Genomic DNA, 22,500 nt, shown 5'->3' on the forward strand with positions numbered 1-22,500 from the left:
TCTTGAGGTAGATGGTTAGTGGTCTTGAGGTAGATGGTTAGGGGTCTTGAGGTAGATGGATAAGGTTCTTGAGGTAGATGGTTAGGGGTCTTGAGGTAGATGGTTAGTGGTCTTGAGGTAGATGGTTAGTGTTCTTGAGGTAGATGGATAAGGGTCTTGAGGTAGATGGTTAGTGGTCTTGAGGTAGATGGTTAGGGGTCTTGAGGTAGATGGTTAAGGGTCTTGAGGTAGATGGATAAGGGTCTTGAGGTAGATGGTTAGGGGTCTTGAGGTAGATGGTTAGGGGTCTTGAGGTAGATGGATAAGGGTCTTGAGGTAGATGGTTAGGGGTCTTGAGGTAGATGGTTAAGGGTCTTGAGGTAGATGGTTAAGGGTCTTGAGGTAGATGGTTAAGGGTCTCGAGGTTGATGGTTAGGGGTCTTGAGGTAGATGGTTAGGGGTCTTGAGGTAGATGGTTAGGGGTCTTGAGTTAGATGGTTAGGGGTCTTGAGGTAGATGGTTAGTGGTCTTGAGGTAGATGGTTAGGGGTCTTGAGGTAGATGGTTAGGGGTCTTGAGGTAGATGGATAAGGGTCTTGAGGTAGATGGTTAGGGGTCTTGAGGTAGATGGTTAAGGGTCTTGAGGTAGATGGTTAAGGGTCTTGAGGTAGATGGTTAAGGGTCTCGAGGTTGATGGTTAGGGGTCTTGAGGTAGATGGTTAGGGGTCTTGAGTTAGATGGTTAGGGGTCTTGAGGTAGATGGTTAGTGGTCTTGAGGTAGATGGTTAGGGGTCTTGAGGTAGATGGTTAGGGGTCTTGAGGTAGATGGTTAGGGGTCTTGAGGTAGATGGTTAGGGGTTTTGAGGTAGATGGTTAGGGGTCTTGAGGTTGATGGTTAGGGGCCTTGAGGTAGATGGTTAAGGGTCTTGAGGTAGATGGTTAGTGGTCTTGAGGTAGATGGTTAAGGGTCTTGAGGTAGATGGTTAGTGGTCTTGAGGTAGATGGTTAAGGGTATTGAGGTAGATGGTTAAGGGTCTTGAGGTAGATGGTTAGGGGTCTTGAGGTAGATGGTTAGGGGTCTTGAGGTAGATGGTTAGGGGTCTTGAGGTAGATGGTTAGGGGTCTTGAGATTTAAGATTGTGTGAGATTGCTTGCCCTGCAGTCAGGGATGTTTGGGGCGTTGGTGCATCTAGTAGAGTGACTCCCTGTACTCCATGAAGCAAATTTGAGAACAACAATCACCAAAGTCTCCAACTGAAACAAACCGAGGCCATTAGGGTAGCCCGCCATACCTAATGAAATATAATTCGTTGTTCATTATTAACCTGGCCAGGTTGATGTTAATTAGGTAATAGCAAATAGTGTATTAAAGAGTGGAGAGAGGAGTGGTCTGTGTAATGAAAACCACCTCAGGCCTGTCTGTACAGATGTGGAATCGTAATTTGACCACTCTGTTGCAGGAGATCTTTGAATTGGAAGTTTAAAAAAAAAAACGTTTGAAGTTTGTAATTTCCACTTGGAAATTTCACACTTGATTTTCCCTGACTAAAAATGTACCAAAAGTCCATTAATTATAAGCAACATAATTAAAATGTCCTGTTGCTGCTGTAGCAAACGCAACCATCCCTACCCAAGCATAGGGGAACACACTGTGTGTGTGTGTGTGTGTGTGTGTGTGTGTGTGTGTGTGTGTGTGTGTGTGTGTGTGTGTGTGTGTGTGTGTGTGTGTGTGTGTGTGTGTGTGTGTGTGTGTGTGTGTGTGTGTGTGTGTGTGTGTGTGTGTGTGTGTGTGTGTGTGTTTGTGTGTGTGTGTGTGTGTGTAAAACCCAGACCCCCATTACAGCTCCCGGGAAAGACCCAGTGAAAATACAACCCATTATACTCATCAGCCATCATTCATCTGGATTAAATTGAAATAATCTATATTATTATCTCTCTCTCTCTCTCTCTCTCTTTCTCTCTCCCTCTCCTTTTCTCTCTCTCCTTTTCTCTCTCTCTCTCTCTCTCTCTCTCTCTCTCTCTCTCTCTCTCTCTCTCTCTCTCTCTCTCTCTCTCTCTCTCTCTCTCTCTCTCTCTCTCTTTCTCTCTCTCTCTCTCTCTGTCTCTCTCTCTCTCTCTCTGTCTCTCTCTCTCTCTCTCTCTCTCTCTCTCTCTCTCTCTCTCTCTCTCTCTCTCTCTCTCCTCTCCTTTTCTCTCTCTCTCTCTCTCTCTCTCTCTCTCTCTCTCTCTCTCTCTCTCTCTCTCTCTCTCTCTCTCTCTCTCACACAGATGGTCCTGGTTATTGTGCCCATGTTCTTTGTACTAGCTCTTAGGTGCATGTCTCTTTGAGTGTTAGTAAACCAGACATAAAATAAATCATCTTTATTTCTCATTTCAATTCAAAGGACTTTATTGTCATGGAAACATATGTTTACATTGCCAAATCAAGTGAAATAGATAATAAACAAAAGTGAAATAAACAATAAAAAATGAACAGTAAACATTACACAAAAGTGCCAAAAGAATAAAGACATTTACAATGGTGTTTGTTCTTCACTTGTTGCCTTTTTCTTGTGGCAACAGGTCACACATATTGCTGCTGTGATTGCACACTGTGGTATTTCACCCAGTAGATTTGGGAGTTATCAAAATTGGATTTGTTTTCAAATTCTTTGTGGGTCTGTGTACTCTGAGGGAAATATGTGTCTCTAATATGGTCATACATTTGGCAGGAGGTTAGGAAGTGCAGCTCAGTTTCCACCTCATTTTGTGGGCAGTGTGCACATAGCCTGTCTTCTCTTGAGAGCCAGGTCTGCCTACGGCGGCCTTTCTCAATAGCAAGGCTATGCTCACTGAGTCTGTACATAGTCAAAGCTTTCCTTAAGTTTGGGTCAGTCACAGTGGTCAGGTATTCTGCCACTGTGTACTCTCTGTTTAGGGCCAAATGGCATTCTAGTTTGTTCTGTTTTTTTTGTTAATTCTTTCCGATGTGTCAAGTAATTATATTTTATTTTTCTCATGGATTGGTTGGGTCTAATTGTGTTGCAGTCCTGGGAATCTGTGGGGTGTGTTTGTGAACAGAGCCCCAGGACCAGCTTGCTGAGGGGACTATCTCTCTCTCTCTCTCTCTCTCTCTCTGTAGGACCTGGACAATCTGCAGATCCATCTGCAGGAGGTGCGTTTCTTTGACCTGTTTGGCTTCAGTGAAGAGGAGGAAGAGGAGGGCAGCTGGCTCTGCTACATGTGCAACAACCCAGAGAAGGCCTCAGGTAAACAAACACACCTGGTCCTCCCTGTCTAACAACACACCTGATCCTCCCTGTCTAACAACACACCTGGACCTCCCTGTCTAACAACACACCTGGACCTCCCTGTCTAACAACACACCTGGACCTCCCTGTCTAACAACACACCTGGACCTCCCTGTCTAACAACACACCTGGACCTCCCTGTCTAACAACACACCTGGACCTCCCTGTCTAACAACACACCTGGACCTCCCTGTCTAACAACACACCTGATCCTCCCTGTCTAACAACACACCTGATCCTCCCTGTCTAACAACACACCTGGTCCTCCCTGTCTAACAACACACCTGATCCTCCCTGTCTAACAACACACCTGATCCTCCCTGTCTAACAAACACACCTGGACCTCCCTGTCTAACAACACACCTGATCCTCCCTGTCTAACAACACACCTGATCCTCCCTGTCTAACAAACACACCTGGACCTCCCTGTCTAATAACACACCTGATCCTCCCTGTCTAACAACACACCTGATCCTCCCTGTCTAACAAACACACCTGGACCTCCCTGTCTAACAACACACCTGGACCTCCCTGTCTAACAACACACCTGGACCTCCCTGTCTAACAACACACCTGATCCTCCCTGTCTAACAACACACCTGGACCTCCCTGTCTAACAACACACCTGATCCTCCCTGTCTAACAACACACCTGGACCTCCCTGTCTAACAACACACCTGGACCTCCCTGTCTAACAACACACCTGATCCTCCCTGTCTAACAACACACCTGATCCTCCCTGTCTAACAACACACCTGGACCTCCCTGTCTAACAACACACCTGGACCTCCCTGTCTAACAACACACCTGGACCTCCCTGTCTAACAACACACCTGGACCTCCCTGTCTAACAACACACCTGGACCTCCCTGTCTAACAACACACCTGGACCTCCCTGTCTAACAACACACCTGGACCTCCCTGTCTAACAACACACCTGATCCTCCCTGTCTAACAACACACCTGGACCTCCCTGTCTAACAACACACCTGATCCTCCCTGTCTAACAACACACCTGGACCTCCCTGTCTAACAACACACCTGGACCTCCCTGTCTAACAACACACCTGATCCTCCCTGTCTAACAACACACCTGATCCTCCCTGTCTAACAACACACCTGGACCTCCCTGTCTAACAACACACCTGGACCTCCCTGTCTAACAACACACCTGGACCTCCCTGTCTAACAACACACCTGGACCTCCCTGTCTAACAACACACCTGGACCTCCCTGTCTAACAACACACCTGGACCTCCCTGTCTAACAACACACCTGGACCTCCCTGTCTAACAACACACCTGATCCTCCCTGTCTAACAACACACCTGATCCTCCCTGTCTAACAACACACCTGGACCTCCCTGTCTAACAACACACCTGGACCTCCCTGTCTAACAACACACCTGGACCTCCCTGTCTAACAACACACCTGATCCTCCCTGTCTAACAACACACCTGATCCTCCCTGTCCAACAACACACCTGGACCTCCCTGTCTAACAACACACCTGGACCTCCCTGTCTAACAACACACCTGGACCTCCCTGTCTAACAACACACCTGGACCTCCCTGTCTAACAACACACCTGGACCTCCCTGTCTAACAACACACCTGGACCTCCCTGTCTAACAACACACCTGATCCTCCCTGTCTAACAACACACCTGATCCTCCCTGTCTAACAACACACCTGGACCTCCCTGTCTAACAACACACCTGGACCTCCCTGTCTAACAACACACCTGGACCTCCCTGTCTAACAACACACCTGGACCTCCCTGTCTAACAACACACCTGGACCTCCCTGTCTAACAACACACCTGGACCTCCCTGTCTAACAACACACCTGGACCTCCCTGTCTAACAACACACCTGATCCTCCCTGTCTAACAACACACCTGATCCTCCCTGTCTAACAACACACCTGGACCTCCCTGTCTAACAACACACCTGGACCTCCCTGTCTAACAACACACCTGGACCTCCCTGTCTAACAACACACCTGATCCTCCCTGTCTAACAACACACCTGATCCTCCCTGTCTAACAACACACCTGGACCTCCCTGTCTAACAACACACCTGATCCTCCCTGTCTAACAACACACCTGATCCTCCCTGTCCAACAACACACCTGGACCTCCCTGTCTAACAACACACCTGGACCTCCCTGTCTAACAACACACCTGGACCTCCCTGTCTAACAACACACCTGGACCTCCCTGTCTAACAACACACCTGGACCTCCCTGTCTAACAACACACCTGGACCTCCCTGTCTAACAACACACCTGATCCTCCCTGTCTAACAACACACCTGATCCTCCCTGTCTAACAACACACCTGGACCTCCCTGTCTAACAACACACCTGGACCTCCCTGTCTAACAACACACCTGGACCTCCCTGTCTAACAACACACCTGGACCTCCCTGTCTAACAACACACCTGGACCTCCCTGTCTAACAACACACCTGGACCTCCCTGTCTAACAACACACCTGGACCTCCCTGTCTAACAACACACCTGATCCTCCCTGTCTAACAACACACCTGATCCTCCCTGTCTAACAACACACCTGGACCTCCCTGTCTAACAACACACCTGGACCTCCCTGTCTAACAACACACCTGGACCTCCCTGTCTAACAACACACCTGATCCTCCCTGTCTAACAACACACCTGATCCTCCCTGTCTAACAACACACCTGATCCTCCCTGTCTAACAACACACCTGGACCTCCCTGTCTAACAACACACCTGATCCTCCCTGTCTAACAACACACCTGATCCTCCCTGTCTAACAACACACCTGATCCTCCCTGTCTAACAACACACCTGATCCTCCCTGTCTAACAACACACCTGGACCTCCCTGTCTAACAACACACCTGGACCTCCCTGTCTAACAACACACCTGGACCTCCCTGTCTAACAACACACCTGGACCTCCCTGTCTAACAACACACCTGATCCTCCCTGTCTAACAACACACCTGGACCTCCCTGTCTAACAACAGACCTGGACCTCCCTGTCTAACAACACACCTGATCCTCCCTGTCCAACAACACACCTGATCCTCCCTGTCTAACAACACACCTGATCCTCCCTGTCTAACAACACACCTGATCCTCCCTGTCTAACAACACACCTGATCCTCCCTGTCTAACACAACACACCTGATCCTCCCTGTCTAACAAACACACCTGATCCTCCCTGTCTAACAACACACCTGATCCTCCCTGTCTAACACAACACACCTGGACCTCCCTGTCTAACAACACACCTGGACCTCCCTGTCTAACAACACACCTGATCCTCCCTGTCCAACAACACATCTGATCCTCCCTGTCTAACAACACACCTGATCCTCCCTGTCTAACAACACACCTGATCCTCCCTGTCTAACAACACACCTGATCCTCCCTGTCCAACAACACACCTGATCCTCCCTGTCCAACAACACACCTGGACCTCCCTGTCTAACAACACACCTGGACCTCCCTGTGTAACAACACACCTGGACCTCCCTGTCTAACAACACACCTGATCCTCCCTGTCTAACAACACACCTGATCCTCCCTGTCTAACAACACACCTGATCCTCCCTGTCTAACAACACACCTGATCCTCCCTGTCTAACAACACACCTGATCCTCCCTGTCTAACAAACACACCTGATCCTCCCTGTCTAACAACACACCTGGACCTCCCTGTCTAACAACACACCTGATCCTCCCTGTCTAACAACACACCTGATCCTCCCTGTCTAACAAACACACCTGATCCTCCCTGTCTAACAAACACACCTGATCCTCCCTGTCCAACAACACACCTGATCCTCCCTGTCTAACAACACACCTGATCCTCCCTGTCCAACAACACACCTGGACCTCCCTGTCTAACAACACACCTGGACCTCCCTGTCTAACAACACACCTGGACCTCCCTGTCTAACAACACACCTGGACCTCCCTGTCTAACAACACACCTGGACCTCCCTGTCTAACAACACACCTGGACCTCCCTGTCTAACAACACACCTGGACCTCCCTGTCTAACAACACACCTGGACCTCCCTGTCTAACAACACACCTGATCCTCCCTGTCTAACAACACACCTGATCCTCCCTGTCTAACAACACACCTGGACCTCCCTGTCTAACAACACACCTGGACCTCCCTGTCTAACAACACACCTGGACCTCCCTGTCTAACAACACACCTGATCCTCCCTGTCTAACAACACACCTGATCCTCCCTGTCCAACAACACACCTGGACCTCCCTGTCTAACAACACACCTGGACCTCCCTGTCTAACAACACACCTGGACCTCCCTGTCTAACAACACACCTGGACCTCCCTGTCTAACAACACACCTGATCCTCCCTGTCCAACAACACACCTGATCCTCCCTGTCTAACAACACACCTGATCCTCCCTGTCTAACAACACACCTGATCCTCCCTGTCTAACAACACACCTGGACCTCCCTGTCTAACAACACACCTGATCCTCCCTGTCTAACAACACACCTGATCCTCCCTGTCTAACAACACACCTGATCCTCCCTGTCTAACAACACACCTGATCCTCCCTGTCTAACAACACACCTGGACCTCCCTGTCTAACAACACACCTGGACCTCCCTGTCTAACAACACACCTGGACCTCCCTGTCTAACAACACACCTGGACCTCCCTGTCTAACAACACACCTGATCCTCCCTGTCTAACAACACACCTGGACCTCCCTGTCTAACAACACACCTGGACCTCCCTGTCTAACAACACACCTGATCCTCCCTGTCCAACAACACACCTGATCCTCCCTGTCTAACAACACACCTGATCCTCCCTGTCTAACAACACACCTGATCCTCCCTGTCTAACAACACACCTGATCCTCCCTGTCTAACACAACACACCTGATCCTCCCTGTCTAACAAACACACCTGATCCTCCCTGTCTAACAACACACCTGATCCTCCCTGTCTAACACAACACACCTGGACCTCCCTGTCTAACAACACACCTGGACCTCCCTGTCTAACAACACACCTGATCCTCCCTGTCCAACAACACACCTGATCCTCCCTGTCTAACAACACACCTGATCCTCCCTGTCTAACAACACACCTGATCCTCCCTGTCTAACAACACACCTGATCCTCCCTGTCCAACAACACACCTGATCCTCCCTGTCCAACAACACACCTGGACCTCCCTGTCTAACAACACACCTGGACCTCCCTGTCGAACAACACACCTGGACCTCCCTGTCTAACAACACACCTGATCCTCCCTGTCTAACAACACACCTGATCCTCCCTGTCTAACAACACACCTGATCCTCCCTGTCTAACAACACACCTGATCCTCCCTGTCTAACAACACACCTGATCCTCCCTGTCTAACAAACACACCTGATCCTCCCTGTCTAACAACACACCTGGACCTCCCTGTCTAACAACACACCTGATCCTCCCTGTCTAACAACACACCTGATCCTCCCTGTCTAACAAACACACCTGATCCTCCCTGTCTAACAAACACACCTGATCCTCCCTGTCCAACAACACACCTGATCCTCCCTGTCTAACAACACACCTGATCCTCCCTGTCCAACAACACACCTGATCCTCCCTGTCTAACAAACACACCTGATCCTCCCTGTCTAACAACACACCTGATCCTCCCTGTCTAACAACACACCTGATCCTCCCTGTCTAACAAACACACCTGATCCTCCCTGTCCAACAACACACCTGATCCTCCCTGTCTAACAACACACCTGATCCTCCCTGTCTAACAACACACCTGATCCTCCCTGTCCAACAACACACCTGATCCTCCCTGTCTAACAAACACACCTGATCCTCCCTGTCCAACAACACACCTGGTCCTCCCTGTCCAACAACACACCTGATCCTCCCTGTCTAACACAACACACCTGATCCTCCCTGTCCAACAACACACCTGATCCTCCCTGTCTAACAACACACCTGATCCTCCCTGTCTAACACAACACACCTGATCCTCCCTGTCTAACACAACACACCTGATCCTCCCTGTCTAACACAACACACCTGATCCTCCCTGTCTAACAAACACACCTGATCCTCCCTGTCCAACAACACACCTGATCCTCCCTGTCTAACAACACACCTGATCCTCCCTGTCCAACAACACACCTGATCCTCCCTGTCTAACAAACACACCTGATCCTCCCTGTCTAACAACACACCTGATCCTCCCTGTCTAACAACACACCTGATCCTCCCTGTCTAACAAACACACCTGATCCTCCCTGTCCAACAACACACCTGATCCTCCCTGTCTAACAACACACCTGATCCTCCCTGTCTAACAACACACCTGATCCTCCCTGTCCAACAACACACCTGATCCTCCCTGTCTAACAAACACACCTGATCCTCCCTGTCCAACAACACACCTGGTCCTCCCTGTCCAACAACACACCTGATCCTCCCTGTCTAACACAACACACCTGATCCTCCCTGTCCAACAACACACCTGATCCTCCCTGTCTAACAACACACCTGATCCTCCCTGTCTAACAACACACCTGATCCTCCCTGTCTAACACAACACACCTGATCCTCCCTGTCTAACACAACACACCTGATCCTCCCTGTCTAACACAACACACCTGATCCTCCCTGTCTAACACAACACACCTGATCCTCCCTGTCCAACAACACACCTGGTCCTCCCTGTCCAACAACACACCTGATCCTCCCTGTCTAACACAACACACCTGATCCTCCCTGTCCAACAACACACCTGGTCCTCCCTGTCCAACAACACACCTGATCCTCCCTGTCTAACACAACACACCTGATCCTCCCTGTCCAACAACACACCTGATCCTCCTTGTCCAACAACACACCTGATCCTCCCTGTCCAACAACACACCTGATCCTCCCTGTCTAACAACACACCTGATCCTCCTTGTCCAACAACACACCTGATCCTCCCTGTCCAACAACACACCTGATCCTCCCTGTCCAACAACACACCTGATCCTCCCTGTCCAACAACACACCTGATCCTCCCTGTCCAACAACACACCTGATCCTCCCTGTCCAACAACACACCTGATCCTCCCTGTCTAACAACACACCTGGACCTCCCTGTCCAACAACACACCTGATCCTCCTTGTCCAACAACACACCTGATCCTCCCTGTCTAACAACACACCTGGACCTCCCTGTCCAACAACACACCTGATCCTCCCTGTCTAACACAACACACCTGATCCTCCCTGTCTAACAACACACCTGGTCCTCCCTGTCTAACAACACACCTGGTCCTCCCTGTCTAACAACACACCTGATCCTCCCTGTCTAACAACACACCTGGACCTCCCTGTCCAACAACACACCTGATCCTCCCTGTCTAACACAACACACCTGATCCTCCCTGTCCAACAACACACCTGATCCTCCCTGTCCAACAACACACCTGATCCTCCCTGTCTAACAAACACACCTGATCCTCCCTGTCCAACAACACACCTGGTCCTCCCTGTCCAACAACACACCTGATCCTCCCTGTCTAACACAACACACCTGATCCTCCCTGTCCAACAACACACCTGATCCTCCCTGTCTAACAACACACCTGATCCTCCCTGTCTAACACAACACACCTGATCCTCCCTGTCTAACACAACACACCTGATCCTCCCTGTCTAACACAACACACCTGATCCTCCCTGTCTAACAAACACACCTGATCCTCCCTGTCCAACAACACACCTGATCCTCCCTGTCTAACAACACACCTGATCCTCCCTGTCCAACAACACACCTGATCCTCCCTGTCTAACAAACACACCTGATCCTCCCTGTCTAACAACACACCTGATCCTCCCTGTCTAACAACACACCTGATCCTCCCTGTCTAACAAACACACCTGATCCTCCCTGTCCAACAACACACCTGATCCTCCCTGTCTAAAAACACACCTGATCCTCCCTGTCTAACAACACACCTGATCCTCCCTGTCCAACAACACACCTGATCCTCCCTGTCTAACAAACACACCTGATCCTCCCTGTCCAACAACACACCTGGTCCTCCCTGTCCAACAACACACCTGATCCTCCCTGTCTAACACAACACACCTGATCCTCCCTGTCCAACAACACACCTGATCCTCCCTGTCCAACAACACACCTGATCCTCCCTGTCTAACAAACACACCTGATCCTCCCTGTCTAACAACACACCTGATCCTCCCTGTCTAACAACACACCTGATCCTCCCTGTCTAACAAACACACCTGATCCTCCCTGTCCAACAACACACCTGATCCTCCCTGTCTAACAACACACCTGATCCTCCCTGTCTAACAACACACCTGATCCTCCCTGTCCAACAACACACCTGATCCTCCCTGTCTAACAAACACACCTGATCCTCCCTGTCCAACAACACACCTGGTCCTCCCTGTCCAACAACACACCTGATCCTCCCTGTCTAACACAACACACCTGATCCTCCCTGTCCAACAACACACCTGATCCTCCCTGTCTAACAACACACCTGATCCTCCCTGTCTAACAACACACCTGATCCTCCCTGTCTAACACAACACACCTGATCCTCCCTGTCTAACACAACACACCTGATCCTCCCTGTCTAACACAACACACCTGATCCTCCCTGTCTAACACAACACACCTGATCCTCCCTGTCCAACAACACACCTGGTCCTCCCTGTCCAACAACACACCTGATCCTCCCTGTCTAACACAACACACCTGATCCTCCCTGTCCAACAACACACCTGGTCCTCCCTGTCCAACAACACACCTGATCCTCCCTGTCTAACACAACACACCTGATCCTCCCTGTCCAACAACACACCTGATCCTCCTTGTCCAACAACACACCTGATCCTCCCTGTCCAACAACACACCTGATCCTCCCTGTCTAACAACACACCTGATCCTCCTTGTCCAACAACACACCTGATCCTCCCTGTCCAACAACACACCTGATCCTCCCTGTCCAACAACACACCTGATCCTCCCTGTCCAACAACACACCTGATCCTCCCTGTCCAACAACACACCTGATCCTCCCTGTCCAACAACACACCTGATCCTCCCTGTCTAACAACACACCTGGACCTCCCTGTCCAACAACACACCTGATCCTCCTTGTCCAACAACACACCTGATCCTCCCTGTCTAACAACACACCTGGACCTCCCTGTCCAACAACACACCTGATCCTCCCTGTCTAACACAACACACCTGATCCTCCCTGTCTAACAACACACCTGGTCCTCCCTGTCTAACAACACACCTGGTCCTCCCTGTCTAACAACACACCTGATCCTCCCTGTCTAACAACACACCTGGACCTCCCTGTCCAACAACACACCTGATCCTCCCTGTCTAACACAACACACCTGATCCTCCCTGTCCAACAACACACCTGATCCTCCCTGTCCAACAACACACCTGATCCTCCCTGTCTAACAAACACACCTGATCCTCCCTGTCCAACAACACACCTGGTCCTCCCTGTCCAACAACACACCTGATCCTCCCTGTCTAACACAACACACCTGATCCTCCCTGTCCAACAACACACCTGATCCTCCCTGTCTAACAACACACCTGATCCTCCCTGTCTAACACAACACACCTGATCCTCCCTGTCTAACACAACACACCTGATCCTCCCTGTCTAACACAACACACCTGATCCTCCCTGTCTAACAAACACACCTGATCCTCCCTGTCCAACAACACACCTGATCCTCCCTGTCTAACAACACACCTGATCCTCCCTGTCCAACAACACACCCGATCCTCCCTGTCTAACAAACACACCTGATCCTCCCTGTCTAACAACACACCTGATCCTCCCTGTCTAACAACACACCTGATCCTCCCTGTCTAACAAACACACCTGATCCTCCCTGTCCAACAACACACCTGATCCTCCCTGTCTAAAAACACACCTGATCCTCCCTGTCTAACAACACACCTGATCCTCCCTGTCCAACAACACACCTGATCCTCCCTGTCTAACAAACACACCTGATCCTCCCTGTCCAACAACACACCTGGTCCTCCCTGTCCAACAACACACCTGAGCCTCCCTGTCTAACACAACACACCTGATCCTCCCTGTCCAACAACACACCTGATCCTCCCTGTCTAACAACACACCTGATCCTCCCTGTCTAACAACACACCTGATCCTCCCTGTCTAACACAACACACCTGATCCTCCCTGTCTAACACAACACACCTGATCCTCCCTGTCTAACACAACACACCTGATCCTCCCTGTCTAACACAACACACCTGATCCTCCCTGTCCAACAACACACCTGGTCCTCCCTGTCCAACAACACACCTGATCCTCCCTGTCTAACACAACACACCTGATCCTCCCTGTCCAACAACACACCTGGTCCTCCCTGTCCAACAACACACCTGATCCTCCCTGTCTAACACAACACACCTGATCCTCCCTGTCCAACAACACACCTGATCCTCCTTGTCCAACAACACACCTGATCCTCCCTGTCCAACAACACACCTGATCCTCCCTGTCTAACAACACACCTGATCCTCCTTGTCCAACAACACACCTGATCCTCCCTGTCCAACAACACACCTGATCCTCCCTGTCCAACAACACACCTGATCCTCCCTGTCCAACAACACACCTGATCCTCCCTGTCCAACAACACACCTGATCCTCCCTGTCCAACAACACACCTGATCCTCCCTGTCTAACAACACACCTGGACCTCCCTGTCTAACAACACACCTGATCCTCCTTGTCCAACAACACACCTGATCCTCCCTGTCTAACAACACACCTGGACCTCCCTGTCCAACAACACACCTGATCCTCCCTGTCTAACACAGCACACCTGATCCTCCCTGTCTAACAACACACCTGGTCCTCCCTGTCTAACAACACACCTGGTCCTCCCTGTCTAACAACACACCTGATCCTCCCTGTCTAACAACACACCTGGACCTCCCTGTCCAACAACACACCTGATCCTCCCTGTCTAACACAACACACCTGATCCTCCCTGTCCAACAACACACCTGATCCTCCCTGTCCAACAACACACCTGATCCTCCCTGTCCAACAACACACCTGATCCTCCATGTCCAACAACACACCTGGACCTCCCTGTCCAACAACACACCTGATCCTCCCTGTCTAACACAACACACCTGATCCTCCCTGTCCAACAACACACCTGATCCTCCCTGTCTAACAACACACCTGATCCTCCCTGTCTAACAACACACCTGATCCTCCCTGTCTAACACAACACACCTGATCCTCCCTGTCTAACAACACACCTGATCCTCCCTGTCTAACACAACACACCTGGACCTCCCTGTCTAACAACACACCTGATCCTCCCTGTCTAACACAACACACCTGATCCTCCCTGTCTAACAACACACCTGATCCTCCCTGTCTAACACAACACACCTGATCCTCCCTGTCTAACAACACACCTGATCCTCCCTGTCTAACACAACACACCTGATCCTCCCTGTCTAACACAACACACCTGATCCTCCCTGTCTAACACAACACACCTGATCCTCCCTGTCCAACAACACACCTGATCCTCCCTGTCTAACAACACACCTGATCCTCCCTGTCTAACAACACACCTGATCCTCCCTGTCTAACAACACACCTGATCCTCCCTGTCCAACAACACACCTGATCCTCCCTGTCCAACAACACACCTGATCCTCCCTGTCTAACACAACACACCTGATCCTCCCTGTCTAACAACACACCTGATCCTCCCTGTCTAACAACACACCTGATCCTCCCTGTCCAACAACACACCTGATCCTCCCTGTCTAACAACACACCTGATCCTCCCTGTCTAACAACACACCTGATCCTCCCTGTCTAACAACACACCTGATCCTCCCTGTCCAACAACACACCTGATCCTCCCTGTCTAACAACACACCTGATCCTCCCTGTCTAACAACACACCTGATCCTCCCTGTCTAACAACACACCTGATCCTCCCTGTCCAACAACACACCTGATCCTCCCTGTCCAACAACACACCTGATCCTCCCTGTCTAACACAACACACCTGATCCTCCCTGTCCAACAACACACCTGATCCTCCCTGTCTAACACAACACACCTGATCCTCCCTGTCTAACACAACACACCTGATCCTCCCTGTCTAACACAACACACCTGATCCTCCCTGTCCAACACAACACACCTGGACCTCCCTGTCTAACACAACACACCTGATCCTCCCTGTCCAACAACACACCTGATCCTCCCTGTCCAACAACACACCTGATCCTCCCTGTCCAACAACACACCTGATCCTCCCTGTCCAACAACACACCTGATCCTCCCTGTCCAACAACACACCTGATCCTCCCTGTCTAACAACACACCTGATCCTCCCTGTCTAACACAACACACCTGATCCTCCCTGTCTAACACAACACACCTGATCCTCCCTGTCTAACAACACACCTGATCCTCCCTGTCTAACACAACACACCTGATCCTCCCTGTCCAACACAACACACCTGATCCTCCCTGTCTAACAACACACCTGATCCTCCCTGTCCAACAACACACCTGATCCTCCCTGTCTAACAACTAACCTGATCCTCCCTGTCTAACAACACACCTGATCCTCCCTGTCTAACACAACACACCTGATCCTCCCTGTCCAACACAACACACCTGATCCTCCCTGTCTAACAACACACCTGATCCTCCCTGTCTAACACAACACCTGATCCTCCCTGTCTAACAACACACCTGATCCTCCCTGTCTAACACAACACCTGATCCTCCCTGTCTAACAACACACCTGATCCTCCCTGTCTAACAACACACCTGATCCTCCCTGTCTAACACAACACACCTGATCCTCCCTGTCTAACAACACACCTGATCCTCCCTGTCTAACAACACACCTGATCCTCCCTGTCTAACACAACACACCTGATCCTCCCTGTCTAACACAACACACCTGATCCTCCCTGTCTAACAACACACCTGATCCTCCCTGTCTAACAACACACCTGATCCTCCCTGTCTAACACAACACACCTGATCCTCCCTGTCTAACACAACACACCTGATCCTCCCTGTCCAACAACACACCTGATCCTCCCTGTCCAACAACACACCTGATCCTCCCTGTCTAACACAACACACCTGATCCTCCCTGTCTAACACAACACACCTGATCCTCCCTGTCCAACAACACACCTGATCCTCCCTGTCTAACACAACACACCTGATCCTCCCTGTCTAACACAACACACCTGATCCTCCCTGTCCAACAACACACCTGATCCTCCCTGTCTAACAACACACCTGATCCTCCCTGTCTAACACAACACACCTGATCCTCCCTGTCTAACACAACACACCTGATCCTCCCTGTCTAACACAACACACCTGATCCTCCCTGTCTAACAACACACCTGATCCTCCCTGTCTAACACAACACACCTGGACCTCCCTGTCTAACAACACACCTGATCCTCCCTGTCTAACACAACACACCTGATCCTCCCTGTCTAACAACACACCTGATCCTCCCTGTCTAACACAACACACCTGATCCTCCCTGTCTAACACAACACACCTGATCCTCCCTGTCTAACAACACACCTGATCCTCCCTGTCTAACACAACACACCTGATCCTCCCTGTCTAACACAACACACCTGATCCTCCCTGTCTAACACAACACACCTGATCCTCCCTGTCTAACAACACACCTGATCCTCCCTGTCTAACACAACACACCTGATCCTCCCTGTCTAACACAACACACCTGATCCTCCCTGTCTAACAACACACCTGATCCTCCCTGTCTAACACAACACACCTGATCCTCCCTGTCCAACAACACACCTGATCCTCCCTGTCTAACACAACACACCTGATCCTCCCTGTCTAACACAACACACCTGATCCTCCCTGTCCAACAACACACCTGATCCTCCCTGTCTAACAACACACCTGATCCTCCCTGTCTAACACAACACACCTGATCCTCCCTGTCTAACAACACACCTGATCCTCCCTGTCTAACAACACACCTGATCCTCCCTGTCTAACACAACACACCTGATCCTCCCTGTCCAACAACACACCTGATCCTCCCTGTCTAACACAACACACCTGATCCTCCCTGTCTAACACAACACACCTGATCCTCCCTGTCCAACACAACACACCTGATCCTCCCTGTCTAACAACACACCTGATCCTCCCTGTCTAACACAACACACCTGATCCTCCCTGTCTAACACAACACACCTGATCCTCCCTGTCTAACACAACACACCTGATCCTCCGTGTCTAACACAACACACCTGATCCTCCCTGTCTAACACAACACACCTGATCCTCCCTGTCTAACACAACACACCTGATCCTCCCTGTCTAACACAACACACCTGATCCTCCCTGTCTAACAACACACCTGATCCTCCCTGTCTAACACAACACACCTGATCCTCCCTGTCTAACACAACACACCTGATCCTCCCTGTCTAACACAACACACCTGATCCTCCGTGTCTAACACAACACACCTGATCCTCCCTGTCTAACACAACACACCTGATCCTCCTTGTCCAACAACACACCTGATCCTCCCTGTCTAACACAACACACCTGATCCTCCCTGTCTAACACAACACACCTGATCCTCCCTGTCTAACAACACACCTGATCCTCCCTGTCTAACACAACACACCTGATCCTCCCTGTCTAACACAACACACCTGATCCTCCCTGTCTAACACAACACACCTGATCCTCCCTGTCTAACAACACACCTGATCCTCCCTGTCTAACACAACACACCTGATCCTCCCTGTCTAACACAACACACCTGATCCTCCCTGTCTAACACAACACACCTGATCCTCCCTGTCTAACAACACACCTGATCCTCCCTGTCTAACACAACACCTGATCCTCCCTGTCTAACAACACACCTGGTCCTCCCTGTCTAACAACACACCTGATCCTCCATGTCTAACAACACACCTGATCCTCCCTGTCTAACACAACACACCTGATCCTCCATGTCTAACAACATTCTTTTCTCCATATGTGTTCTGTTTTAGGCTTCCTAGCTTTGAAAGAACGGAGAACTTTATTCAAATGTTTTGTTTTTTATTTAACAAGGCAAGTCAGTTAAGAACAAATTCTTATTTACAATGACGGCCTAGGAACAGTGCCTTGTTCAGGGGCAGAACGACATATTTTTACCTTGTCAGCTCGGGGATTCGATATAGCAACATTTCAGTTACTGGCCCAACGCTCTAACCACTAGGTCTACCTTCCGCCCCTAGTGAATAATGCGTTGCCTATCATCTAATCAATACAGAGTTTGTGTAATGACACAGAGTCAGGACCCCATCAACCTCTGCAAATAGAGAGGAAGTGGTCAAGAAAGAGACAGAGCTTGTAAGGAGAGACTTACTCATCTCAGTAGTTTAATGTGGTTGTCGGTCCTCCACTCCACCTGAACTGTCAAACACATCAAAGATAATCAGTGAAGATGAAGGAGATGTGAGGAGGTAGGGAGAAGAAACCACTGTAGACAACTGAGACGTGGGGGTAGGGAGAATAAACCACTGTAGACAACTGAGATGTGGGGGTAGGGAGAATAAGGGTATGCTATGGCTCTTTGTTCGTGAACTAGTCATCTCACTGATTTATCACCATTATGATGCACATCAGTCAGGCATTCTGTCATTCAATCCACTTGAGTCATTATTAAGCTAGCTACTACCCTCCTCAAAGCAGCTCTGCTCATTTCTGAAAAGCAGACATGTCTTTGAATAGGACTCTTCATGGTTGGGTACAATGAGATAAATATATCTCTCTGGAGGATAAAGCATTTTTCTGAAGCAGTGTGGAACATGAGGGGCCCAGATGTTCTGGAGCTGTCCTGGGCTTCAGGGGGACTCACTGGGTAGACTTTGCATCAGAACGATTCACTGGTTAGACTGGGCATCAGAACGATTCACTGGTTAGACTGGGCATCACGGGGACTCACTGGGTAGACTGGGCATCAGAACGATTCACTGGTTAGACTGGGCATCAGAGGGATTCACTGGTTAGACTGGGCATCGGGGGGATTCACTGGTTAGACTGGGCATCGGGGGGATTCACTGGTTAGACTGGGCATCAGGGGGATTCACTGGTTAGACTGGGCATCAGAACGATTCACTGGTTAGACTGGGCATCAGAACGATTCACTGGTTAGACTGGGCATCACGGGGACTCACTGGGTAGACTGGGCATCAGAACGATTCACTGGGTAGACTGGGCATCAGGGGGATTCACTGGGTAGACTGGGCATCAGGGGGATTCACTGGTTAGACTGGGCATCGGGGGGATTCACTGGTTAGACTGGGCATCAGAACGATTCACTGGTTAGACTGGGCATCAGGGGGATTCACTGGTTAGACTGGGCATCAGGGGGATTCACTGGTTAGACTGGGCATCACGGGGACTCACTGGGTAGACTGGGCATCAGAACGATTCACTGGTTAGACTGGGCATCACGGGGACTCACTGGGTAGACTGGGCATCGGGGGGATTCACTGGGTAGACTGGGCATCAGAACGATTCACTGGTTAGACTGGGCATCAGGGGGATTCACTGGTTAGACTGGGCATCGGGGGGATTCACTGGTTAGACTGGGCATCACGGGGACTCACTGGGTAGACTGGGCATCAGAACGATTCACTGGTTAGACTGGGCATCAGAACGATTCACTGGTCAGACTGGGCATCAGAACGATTCACTGGGTAGACTGGGCATCAGAACGATTCACTGGTTAGACTGGGCATCAGAGGGATTCACTGGTTAGAATGGGCATCAGGGGGATTCACTGGTTGATCAGTACGTTGATATTTATTGCTTCGTATTTACTAAACAATACGTTCTGAATAGTGTGTAGTAATGTGATAGTAATGTAGTATTTACTAAACAATACATTCTGAATAGTATGTAGTATTTACTAAACAATACATTCTGAATAGTATGTAGTATTTACTTAACAATATGTTCTGAATAGTATGTAGTATTTACTAAACAATACATTCTGAATAGTATGTAGTATTTACTAAACAATATGTTCTGAATAGTATGTAGTAAATTAATAGTAATGTAATAATAGTTTGTAGTATTTACTAAACAATACATTCTAAATAGCATGTAGTATTTACGAAACAATACGTTCTAAATAATATGTAGTAATTTAATAATAGTATGTAGTATTTACTAAACAATACGTTCTAAATAGTATGTAGTATTTACGAAACAATACGTTCTAAATAGTATGTAGTATTTACGAAACAATACATTCTAAATAGTATGTAGTAATGTAGTAGTAATGTAATATTATGTCGTATTTACTAAACAATGCATTCTAAATAGTATGTAGTAATGTAGTAGTAATAGTATGTAGTATTTACTAAACAATACGTTCTAAATAGTATGTAGTATTTACTAAACAATACGTTCTAAATAGTATGTAGTAATGTAGTAGTAATAGTATGTAGTATTTACTAAACAATACTGTCACGCCCTGGCCATAGAGAGGCTTTTATTCTCTATTTTGGTTAGGGCAGGGTGTGACTAAGTTGGGCATTCTAGTTTCTTTATTTCTATGTTTTCTATTTCTTTGTGTTTAGCCGGGTGTGGTTCTCAAACAGAGGCAGCTGTCTATCGTTGTCGCTGATTGAGAACCATACTTAGGTAGCCCTTTTTTCCACCGTTCTTTGTGGGAAGTTGACTTAGTTCAGGGCACATTGCCTTTGAGCTTCACGGTTTGTTTTTGTAGTGTTTATTGTTTTGTTCGGCGTCATTTTGATTTAATGAAGAAAATGTATGCTCACAACGCTGCACCTTGGTCCTCTCCTTTCAACAGCCGTGACAAATACATTCTAAATAGTATGTAGTAATGTAGTAGTAATGTAATAATATGTAGTATTTACTAAACAATACATTCTAAATAGTATGTAGTAGTAATAGTATGTAGTATTTACTAATCAAAACATTCTAAATAGCATGTAGAACTATTAGAACACAGTATGCAGTTTTAGTAAGTAGTAGGCAAGACTGATTTCGGACACAGTGTCACGCCCTGACCTTAGAGATCCTTTTTATGTCTCTATTTTGGTTGGTCAGGGTGTGAGTTGGGGTGGGCATTCTATCTTTTTGTTCTATGTTGTCTATTTCTATGTGTTTGGCCGGGTGTGGTTCTCAATCAGAGGCAGCTGTCTATCGTTGTCTCTGATTGAGAACCATACTTAGGTAGCCTTTTCCCACCTGTGTTTTGTGGGTAGTTGTTTTCTGTTTTTGTGTTGCTGCACCAGACAGAACTGTTTCGCTTTCGTTCTCCTGTTTGTTGTTTTTGTTCGATTTGTTTTTTTGGATTAAATCATGAACACTTTAAACGCTGCACCTTGGTCCACTCTTCCTTCAGCCCACGAGAATCGTTACACACAGCTCCTGACTGACATGGAGATTTAGTATTTTATTAGGATCCCCATTAGCTGTTGCTGGATTGGAAGGTAGACGTAAGGACCTGACAGTGGACAGGTTTTGGTAATTAAATGTTCAATGAACAAGGAGGATAGGAGAAAGAGGATAGATGGGGGAAATAGAAAGGCCATGTTCTTGTAAGACACAGGAAGAAAAGTTATGGCAGAGACAGAGAGTTATGGTCCGGTATAAATCTCTTTCTGTACCACACAGGCCTGTTGTTTGTGCCGTTCATGGTATATAGGAAGATGAGAACTGCATGTTGGGTATTCAGAGCTGTTGGTTATTAACAAACTAAGCCCATGTCATATTGATCCTTTAAAGTTAGATTTATAAAACCAGAATCTCCATAAATTATGTCATTTCTATAAGTGGATCATTTGGAGATGGTGGTCCAAAACAGGACCATGTTGGTTTCTCGCTTATAGGCCTGTTATAGACTAGGCCTACTGAGTTCTGGTTGAATAACACCATCATGGCCTGTTATAGACTAGTCCTACTGGGTTCTAGTTGAATAACACCATCATGGCTTGTTATAGACTAGTCCTACTGGGTTCTGGTTGAATAACACCATCATGACCTGTTATAGACTAGTCCTACTGTGTTCTGGTTG

The 22,500-nt window shown here is 48.7% G+C and overlaps 1 protein-coding gene across 1 annotated transcript in view; it reads left to right on the forward strand.

Annotated features, from left to right (window-relative positions):
- Positions 1 to 22,500, forward strand: part of LOC139549657 (ventricular zone-expressed PH domain-containing protein-like) — a 139,451-nt gene that overhangs the window by 72,059 nt on the left and 44,892 nt on the right. The window contains exon 8 of the mRNA XM_071360324.1: positions 3,100 to 3,226. Within this exon, the coding sequence (XP_071216425.1) occupies positions 3,100 to 3,226 (127 nt within the window). The remainder of the gene's footprint in view (positions 1 to 3,099; positions 3,227 to 22,500) is intronic.

This window comes from Salvelinus alpinus, chromosome 22 (assembly GCF_045679555.1).
Source record: "Salvelinus alpinus chromosome 22, SLU_Salpinus.1, whole genome shotgun sequence".
NCBI classification, from domain to species: Eukaryota; Metazoa; Chordata; class Actinopteri; order Salmoniformes; family Salmonidae; genus Salvelinus; species Salvelinus alpinus.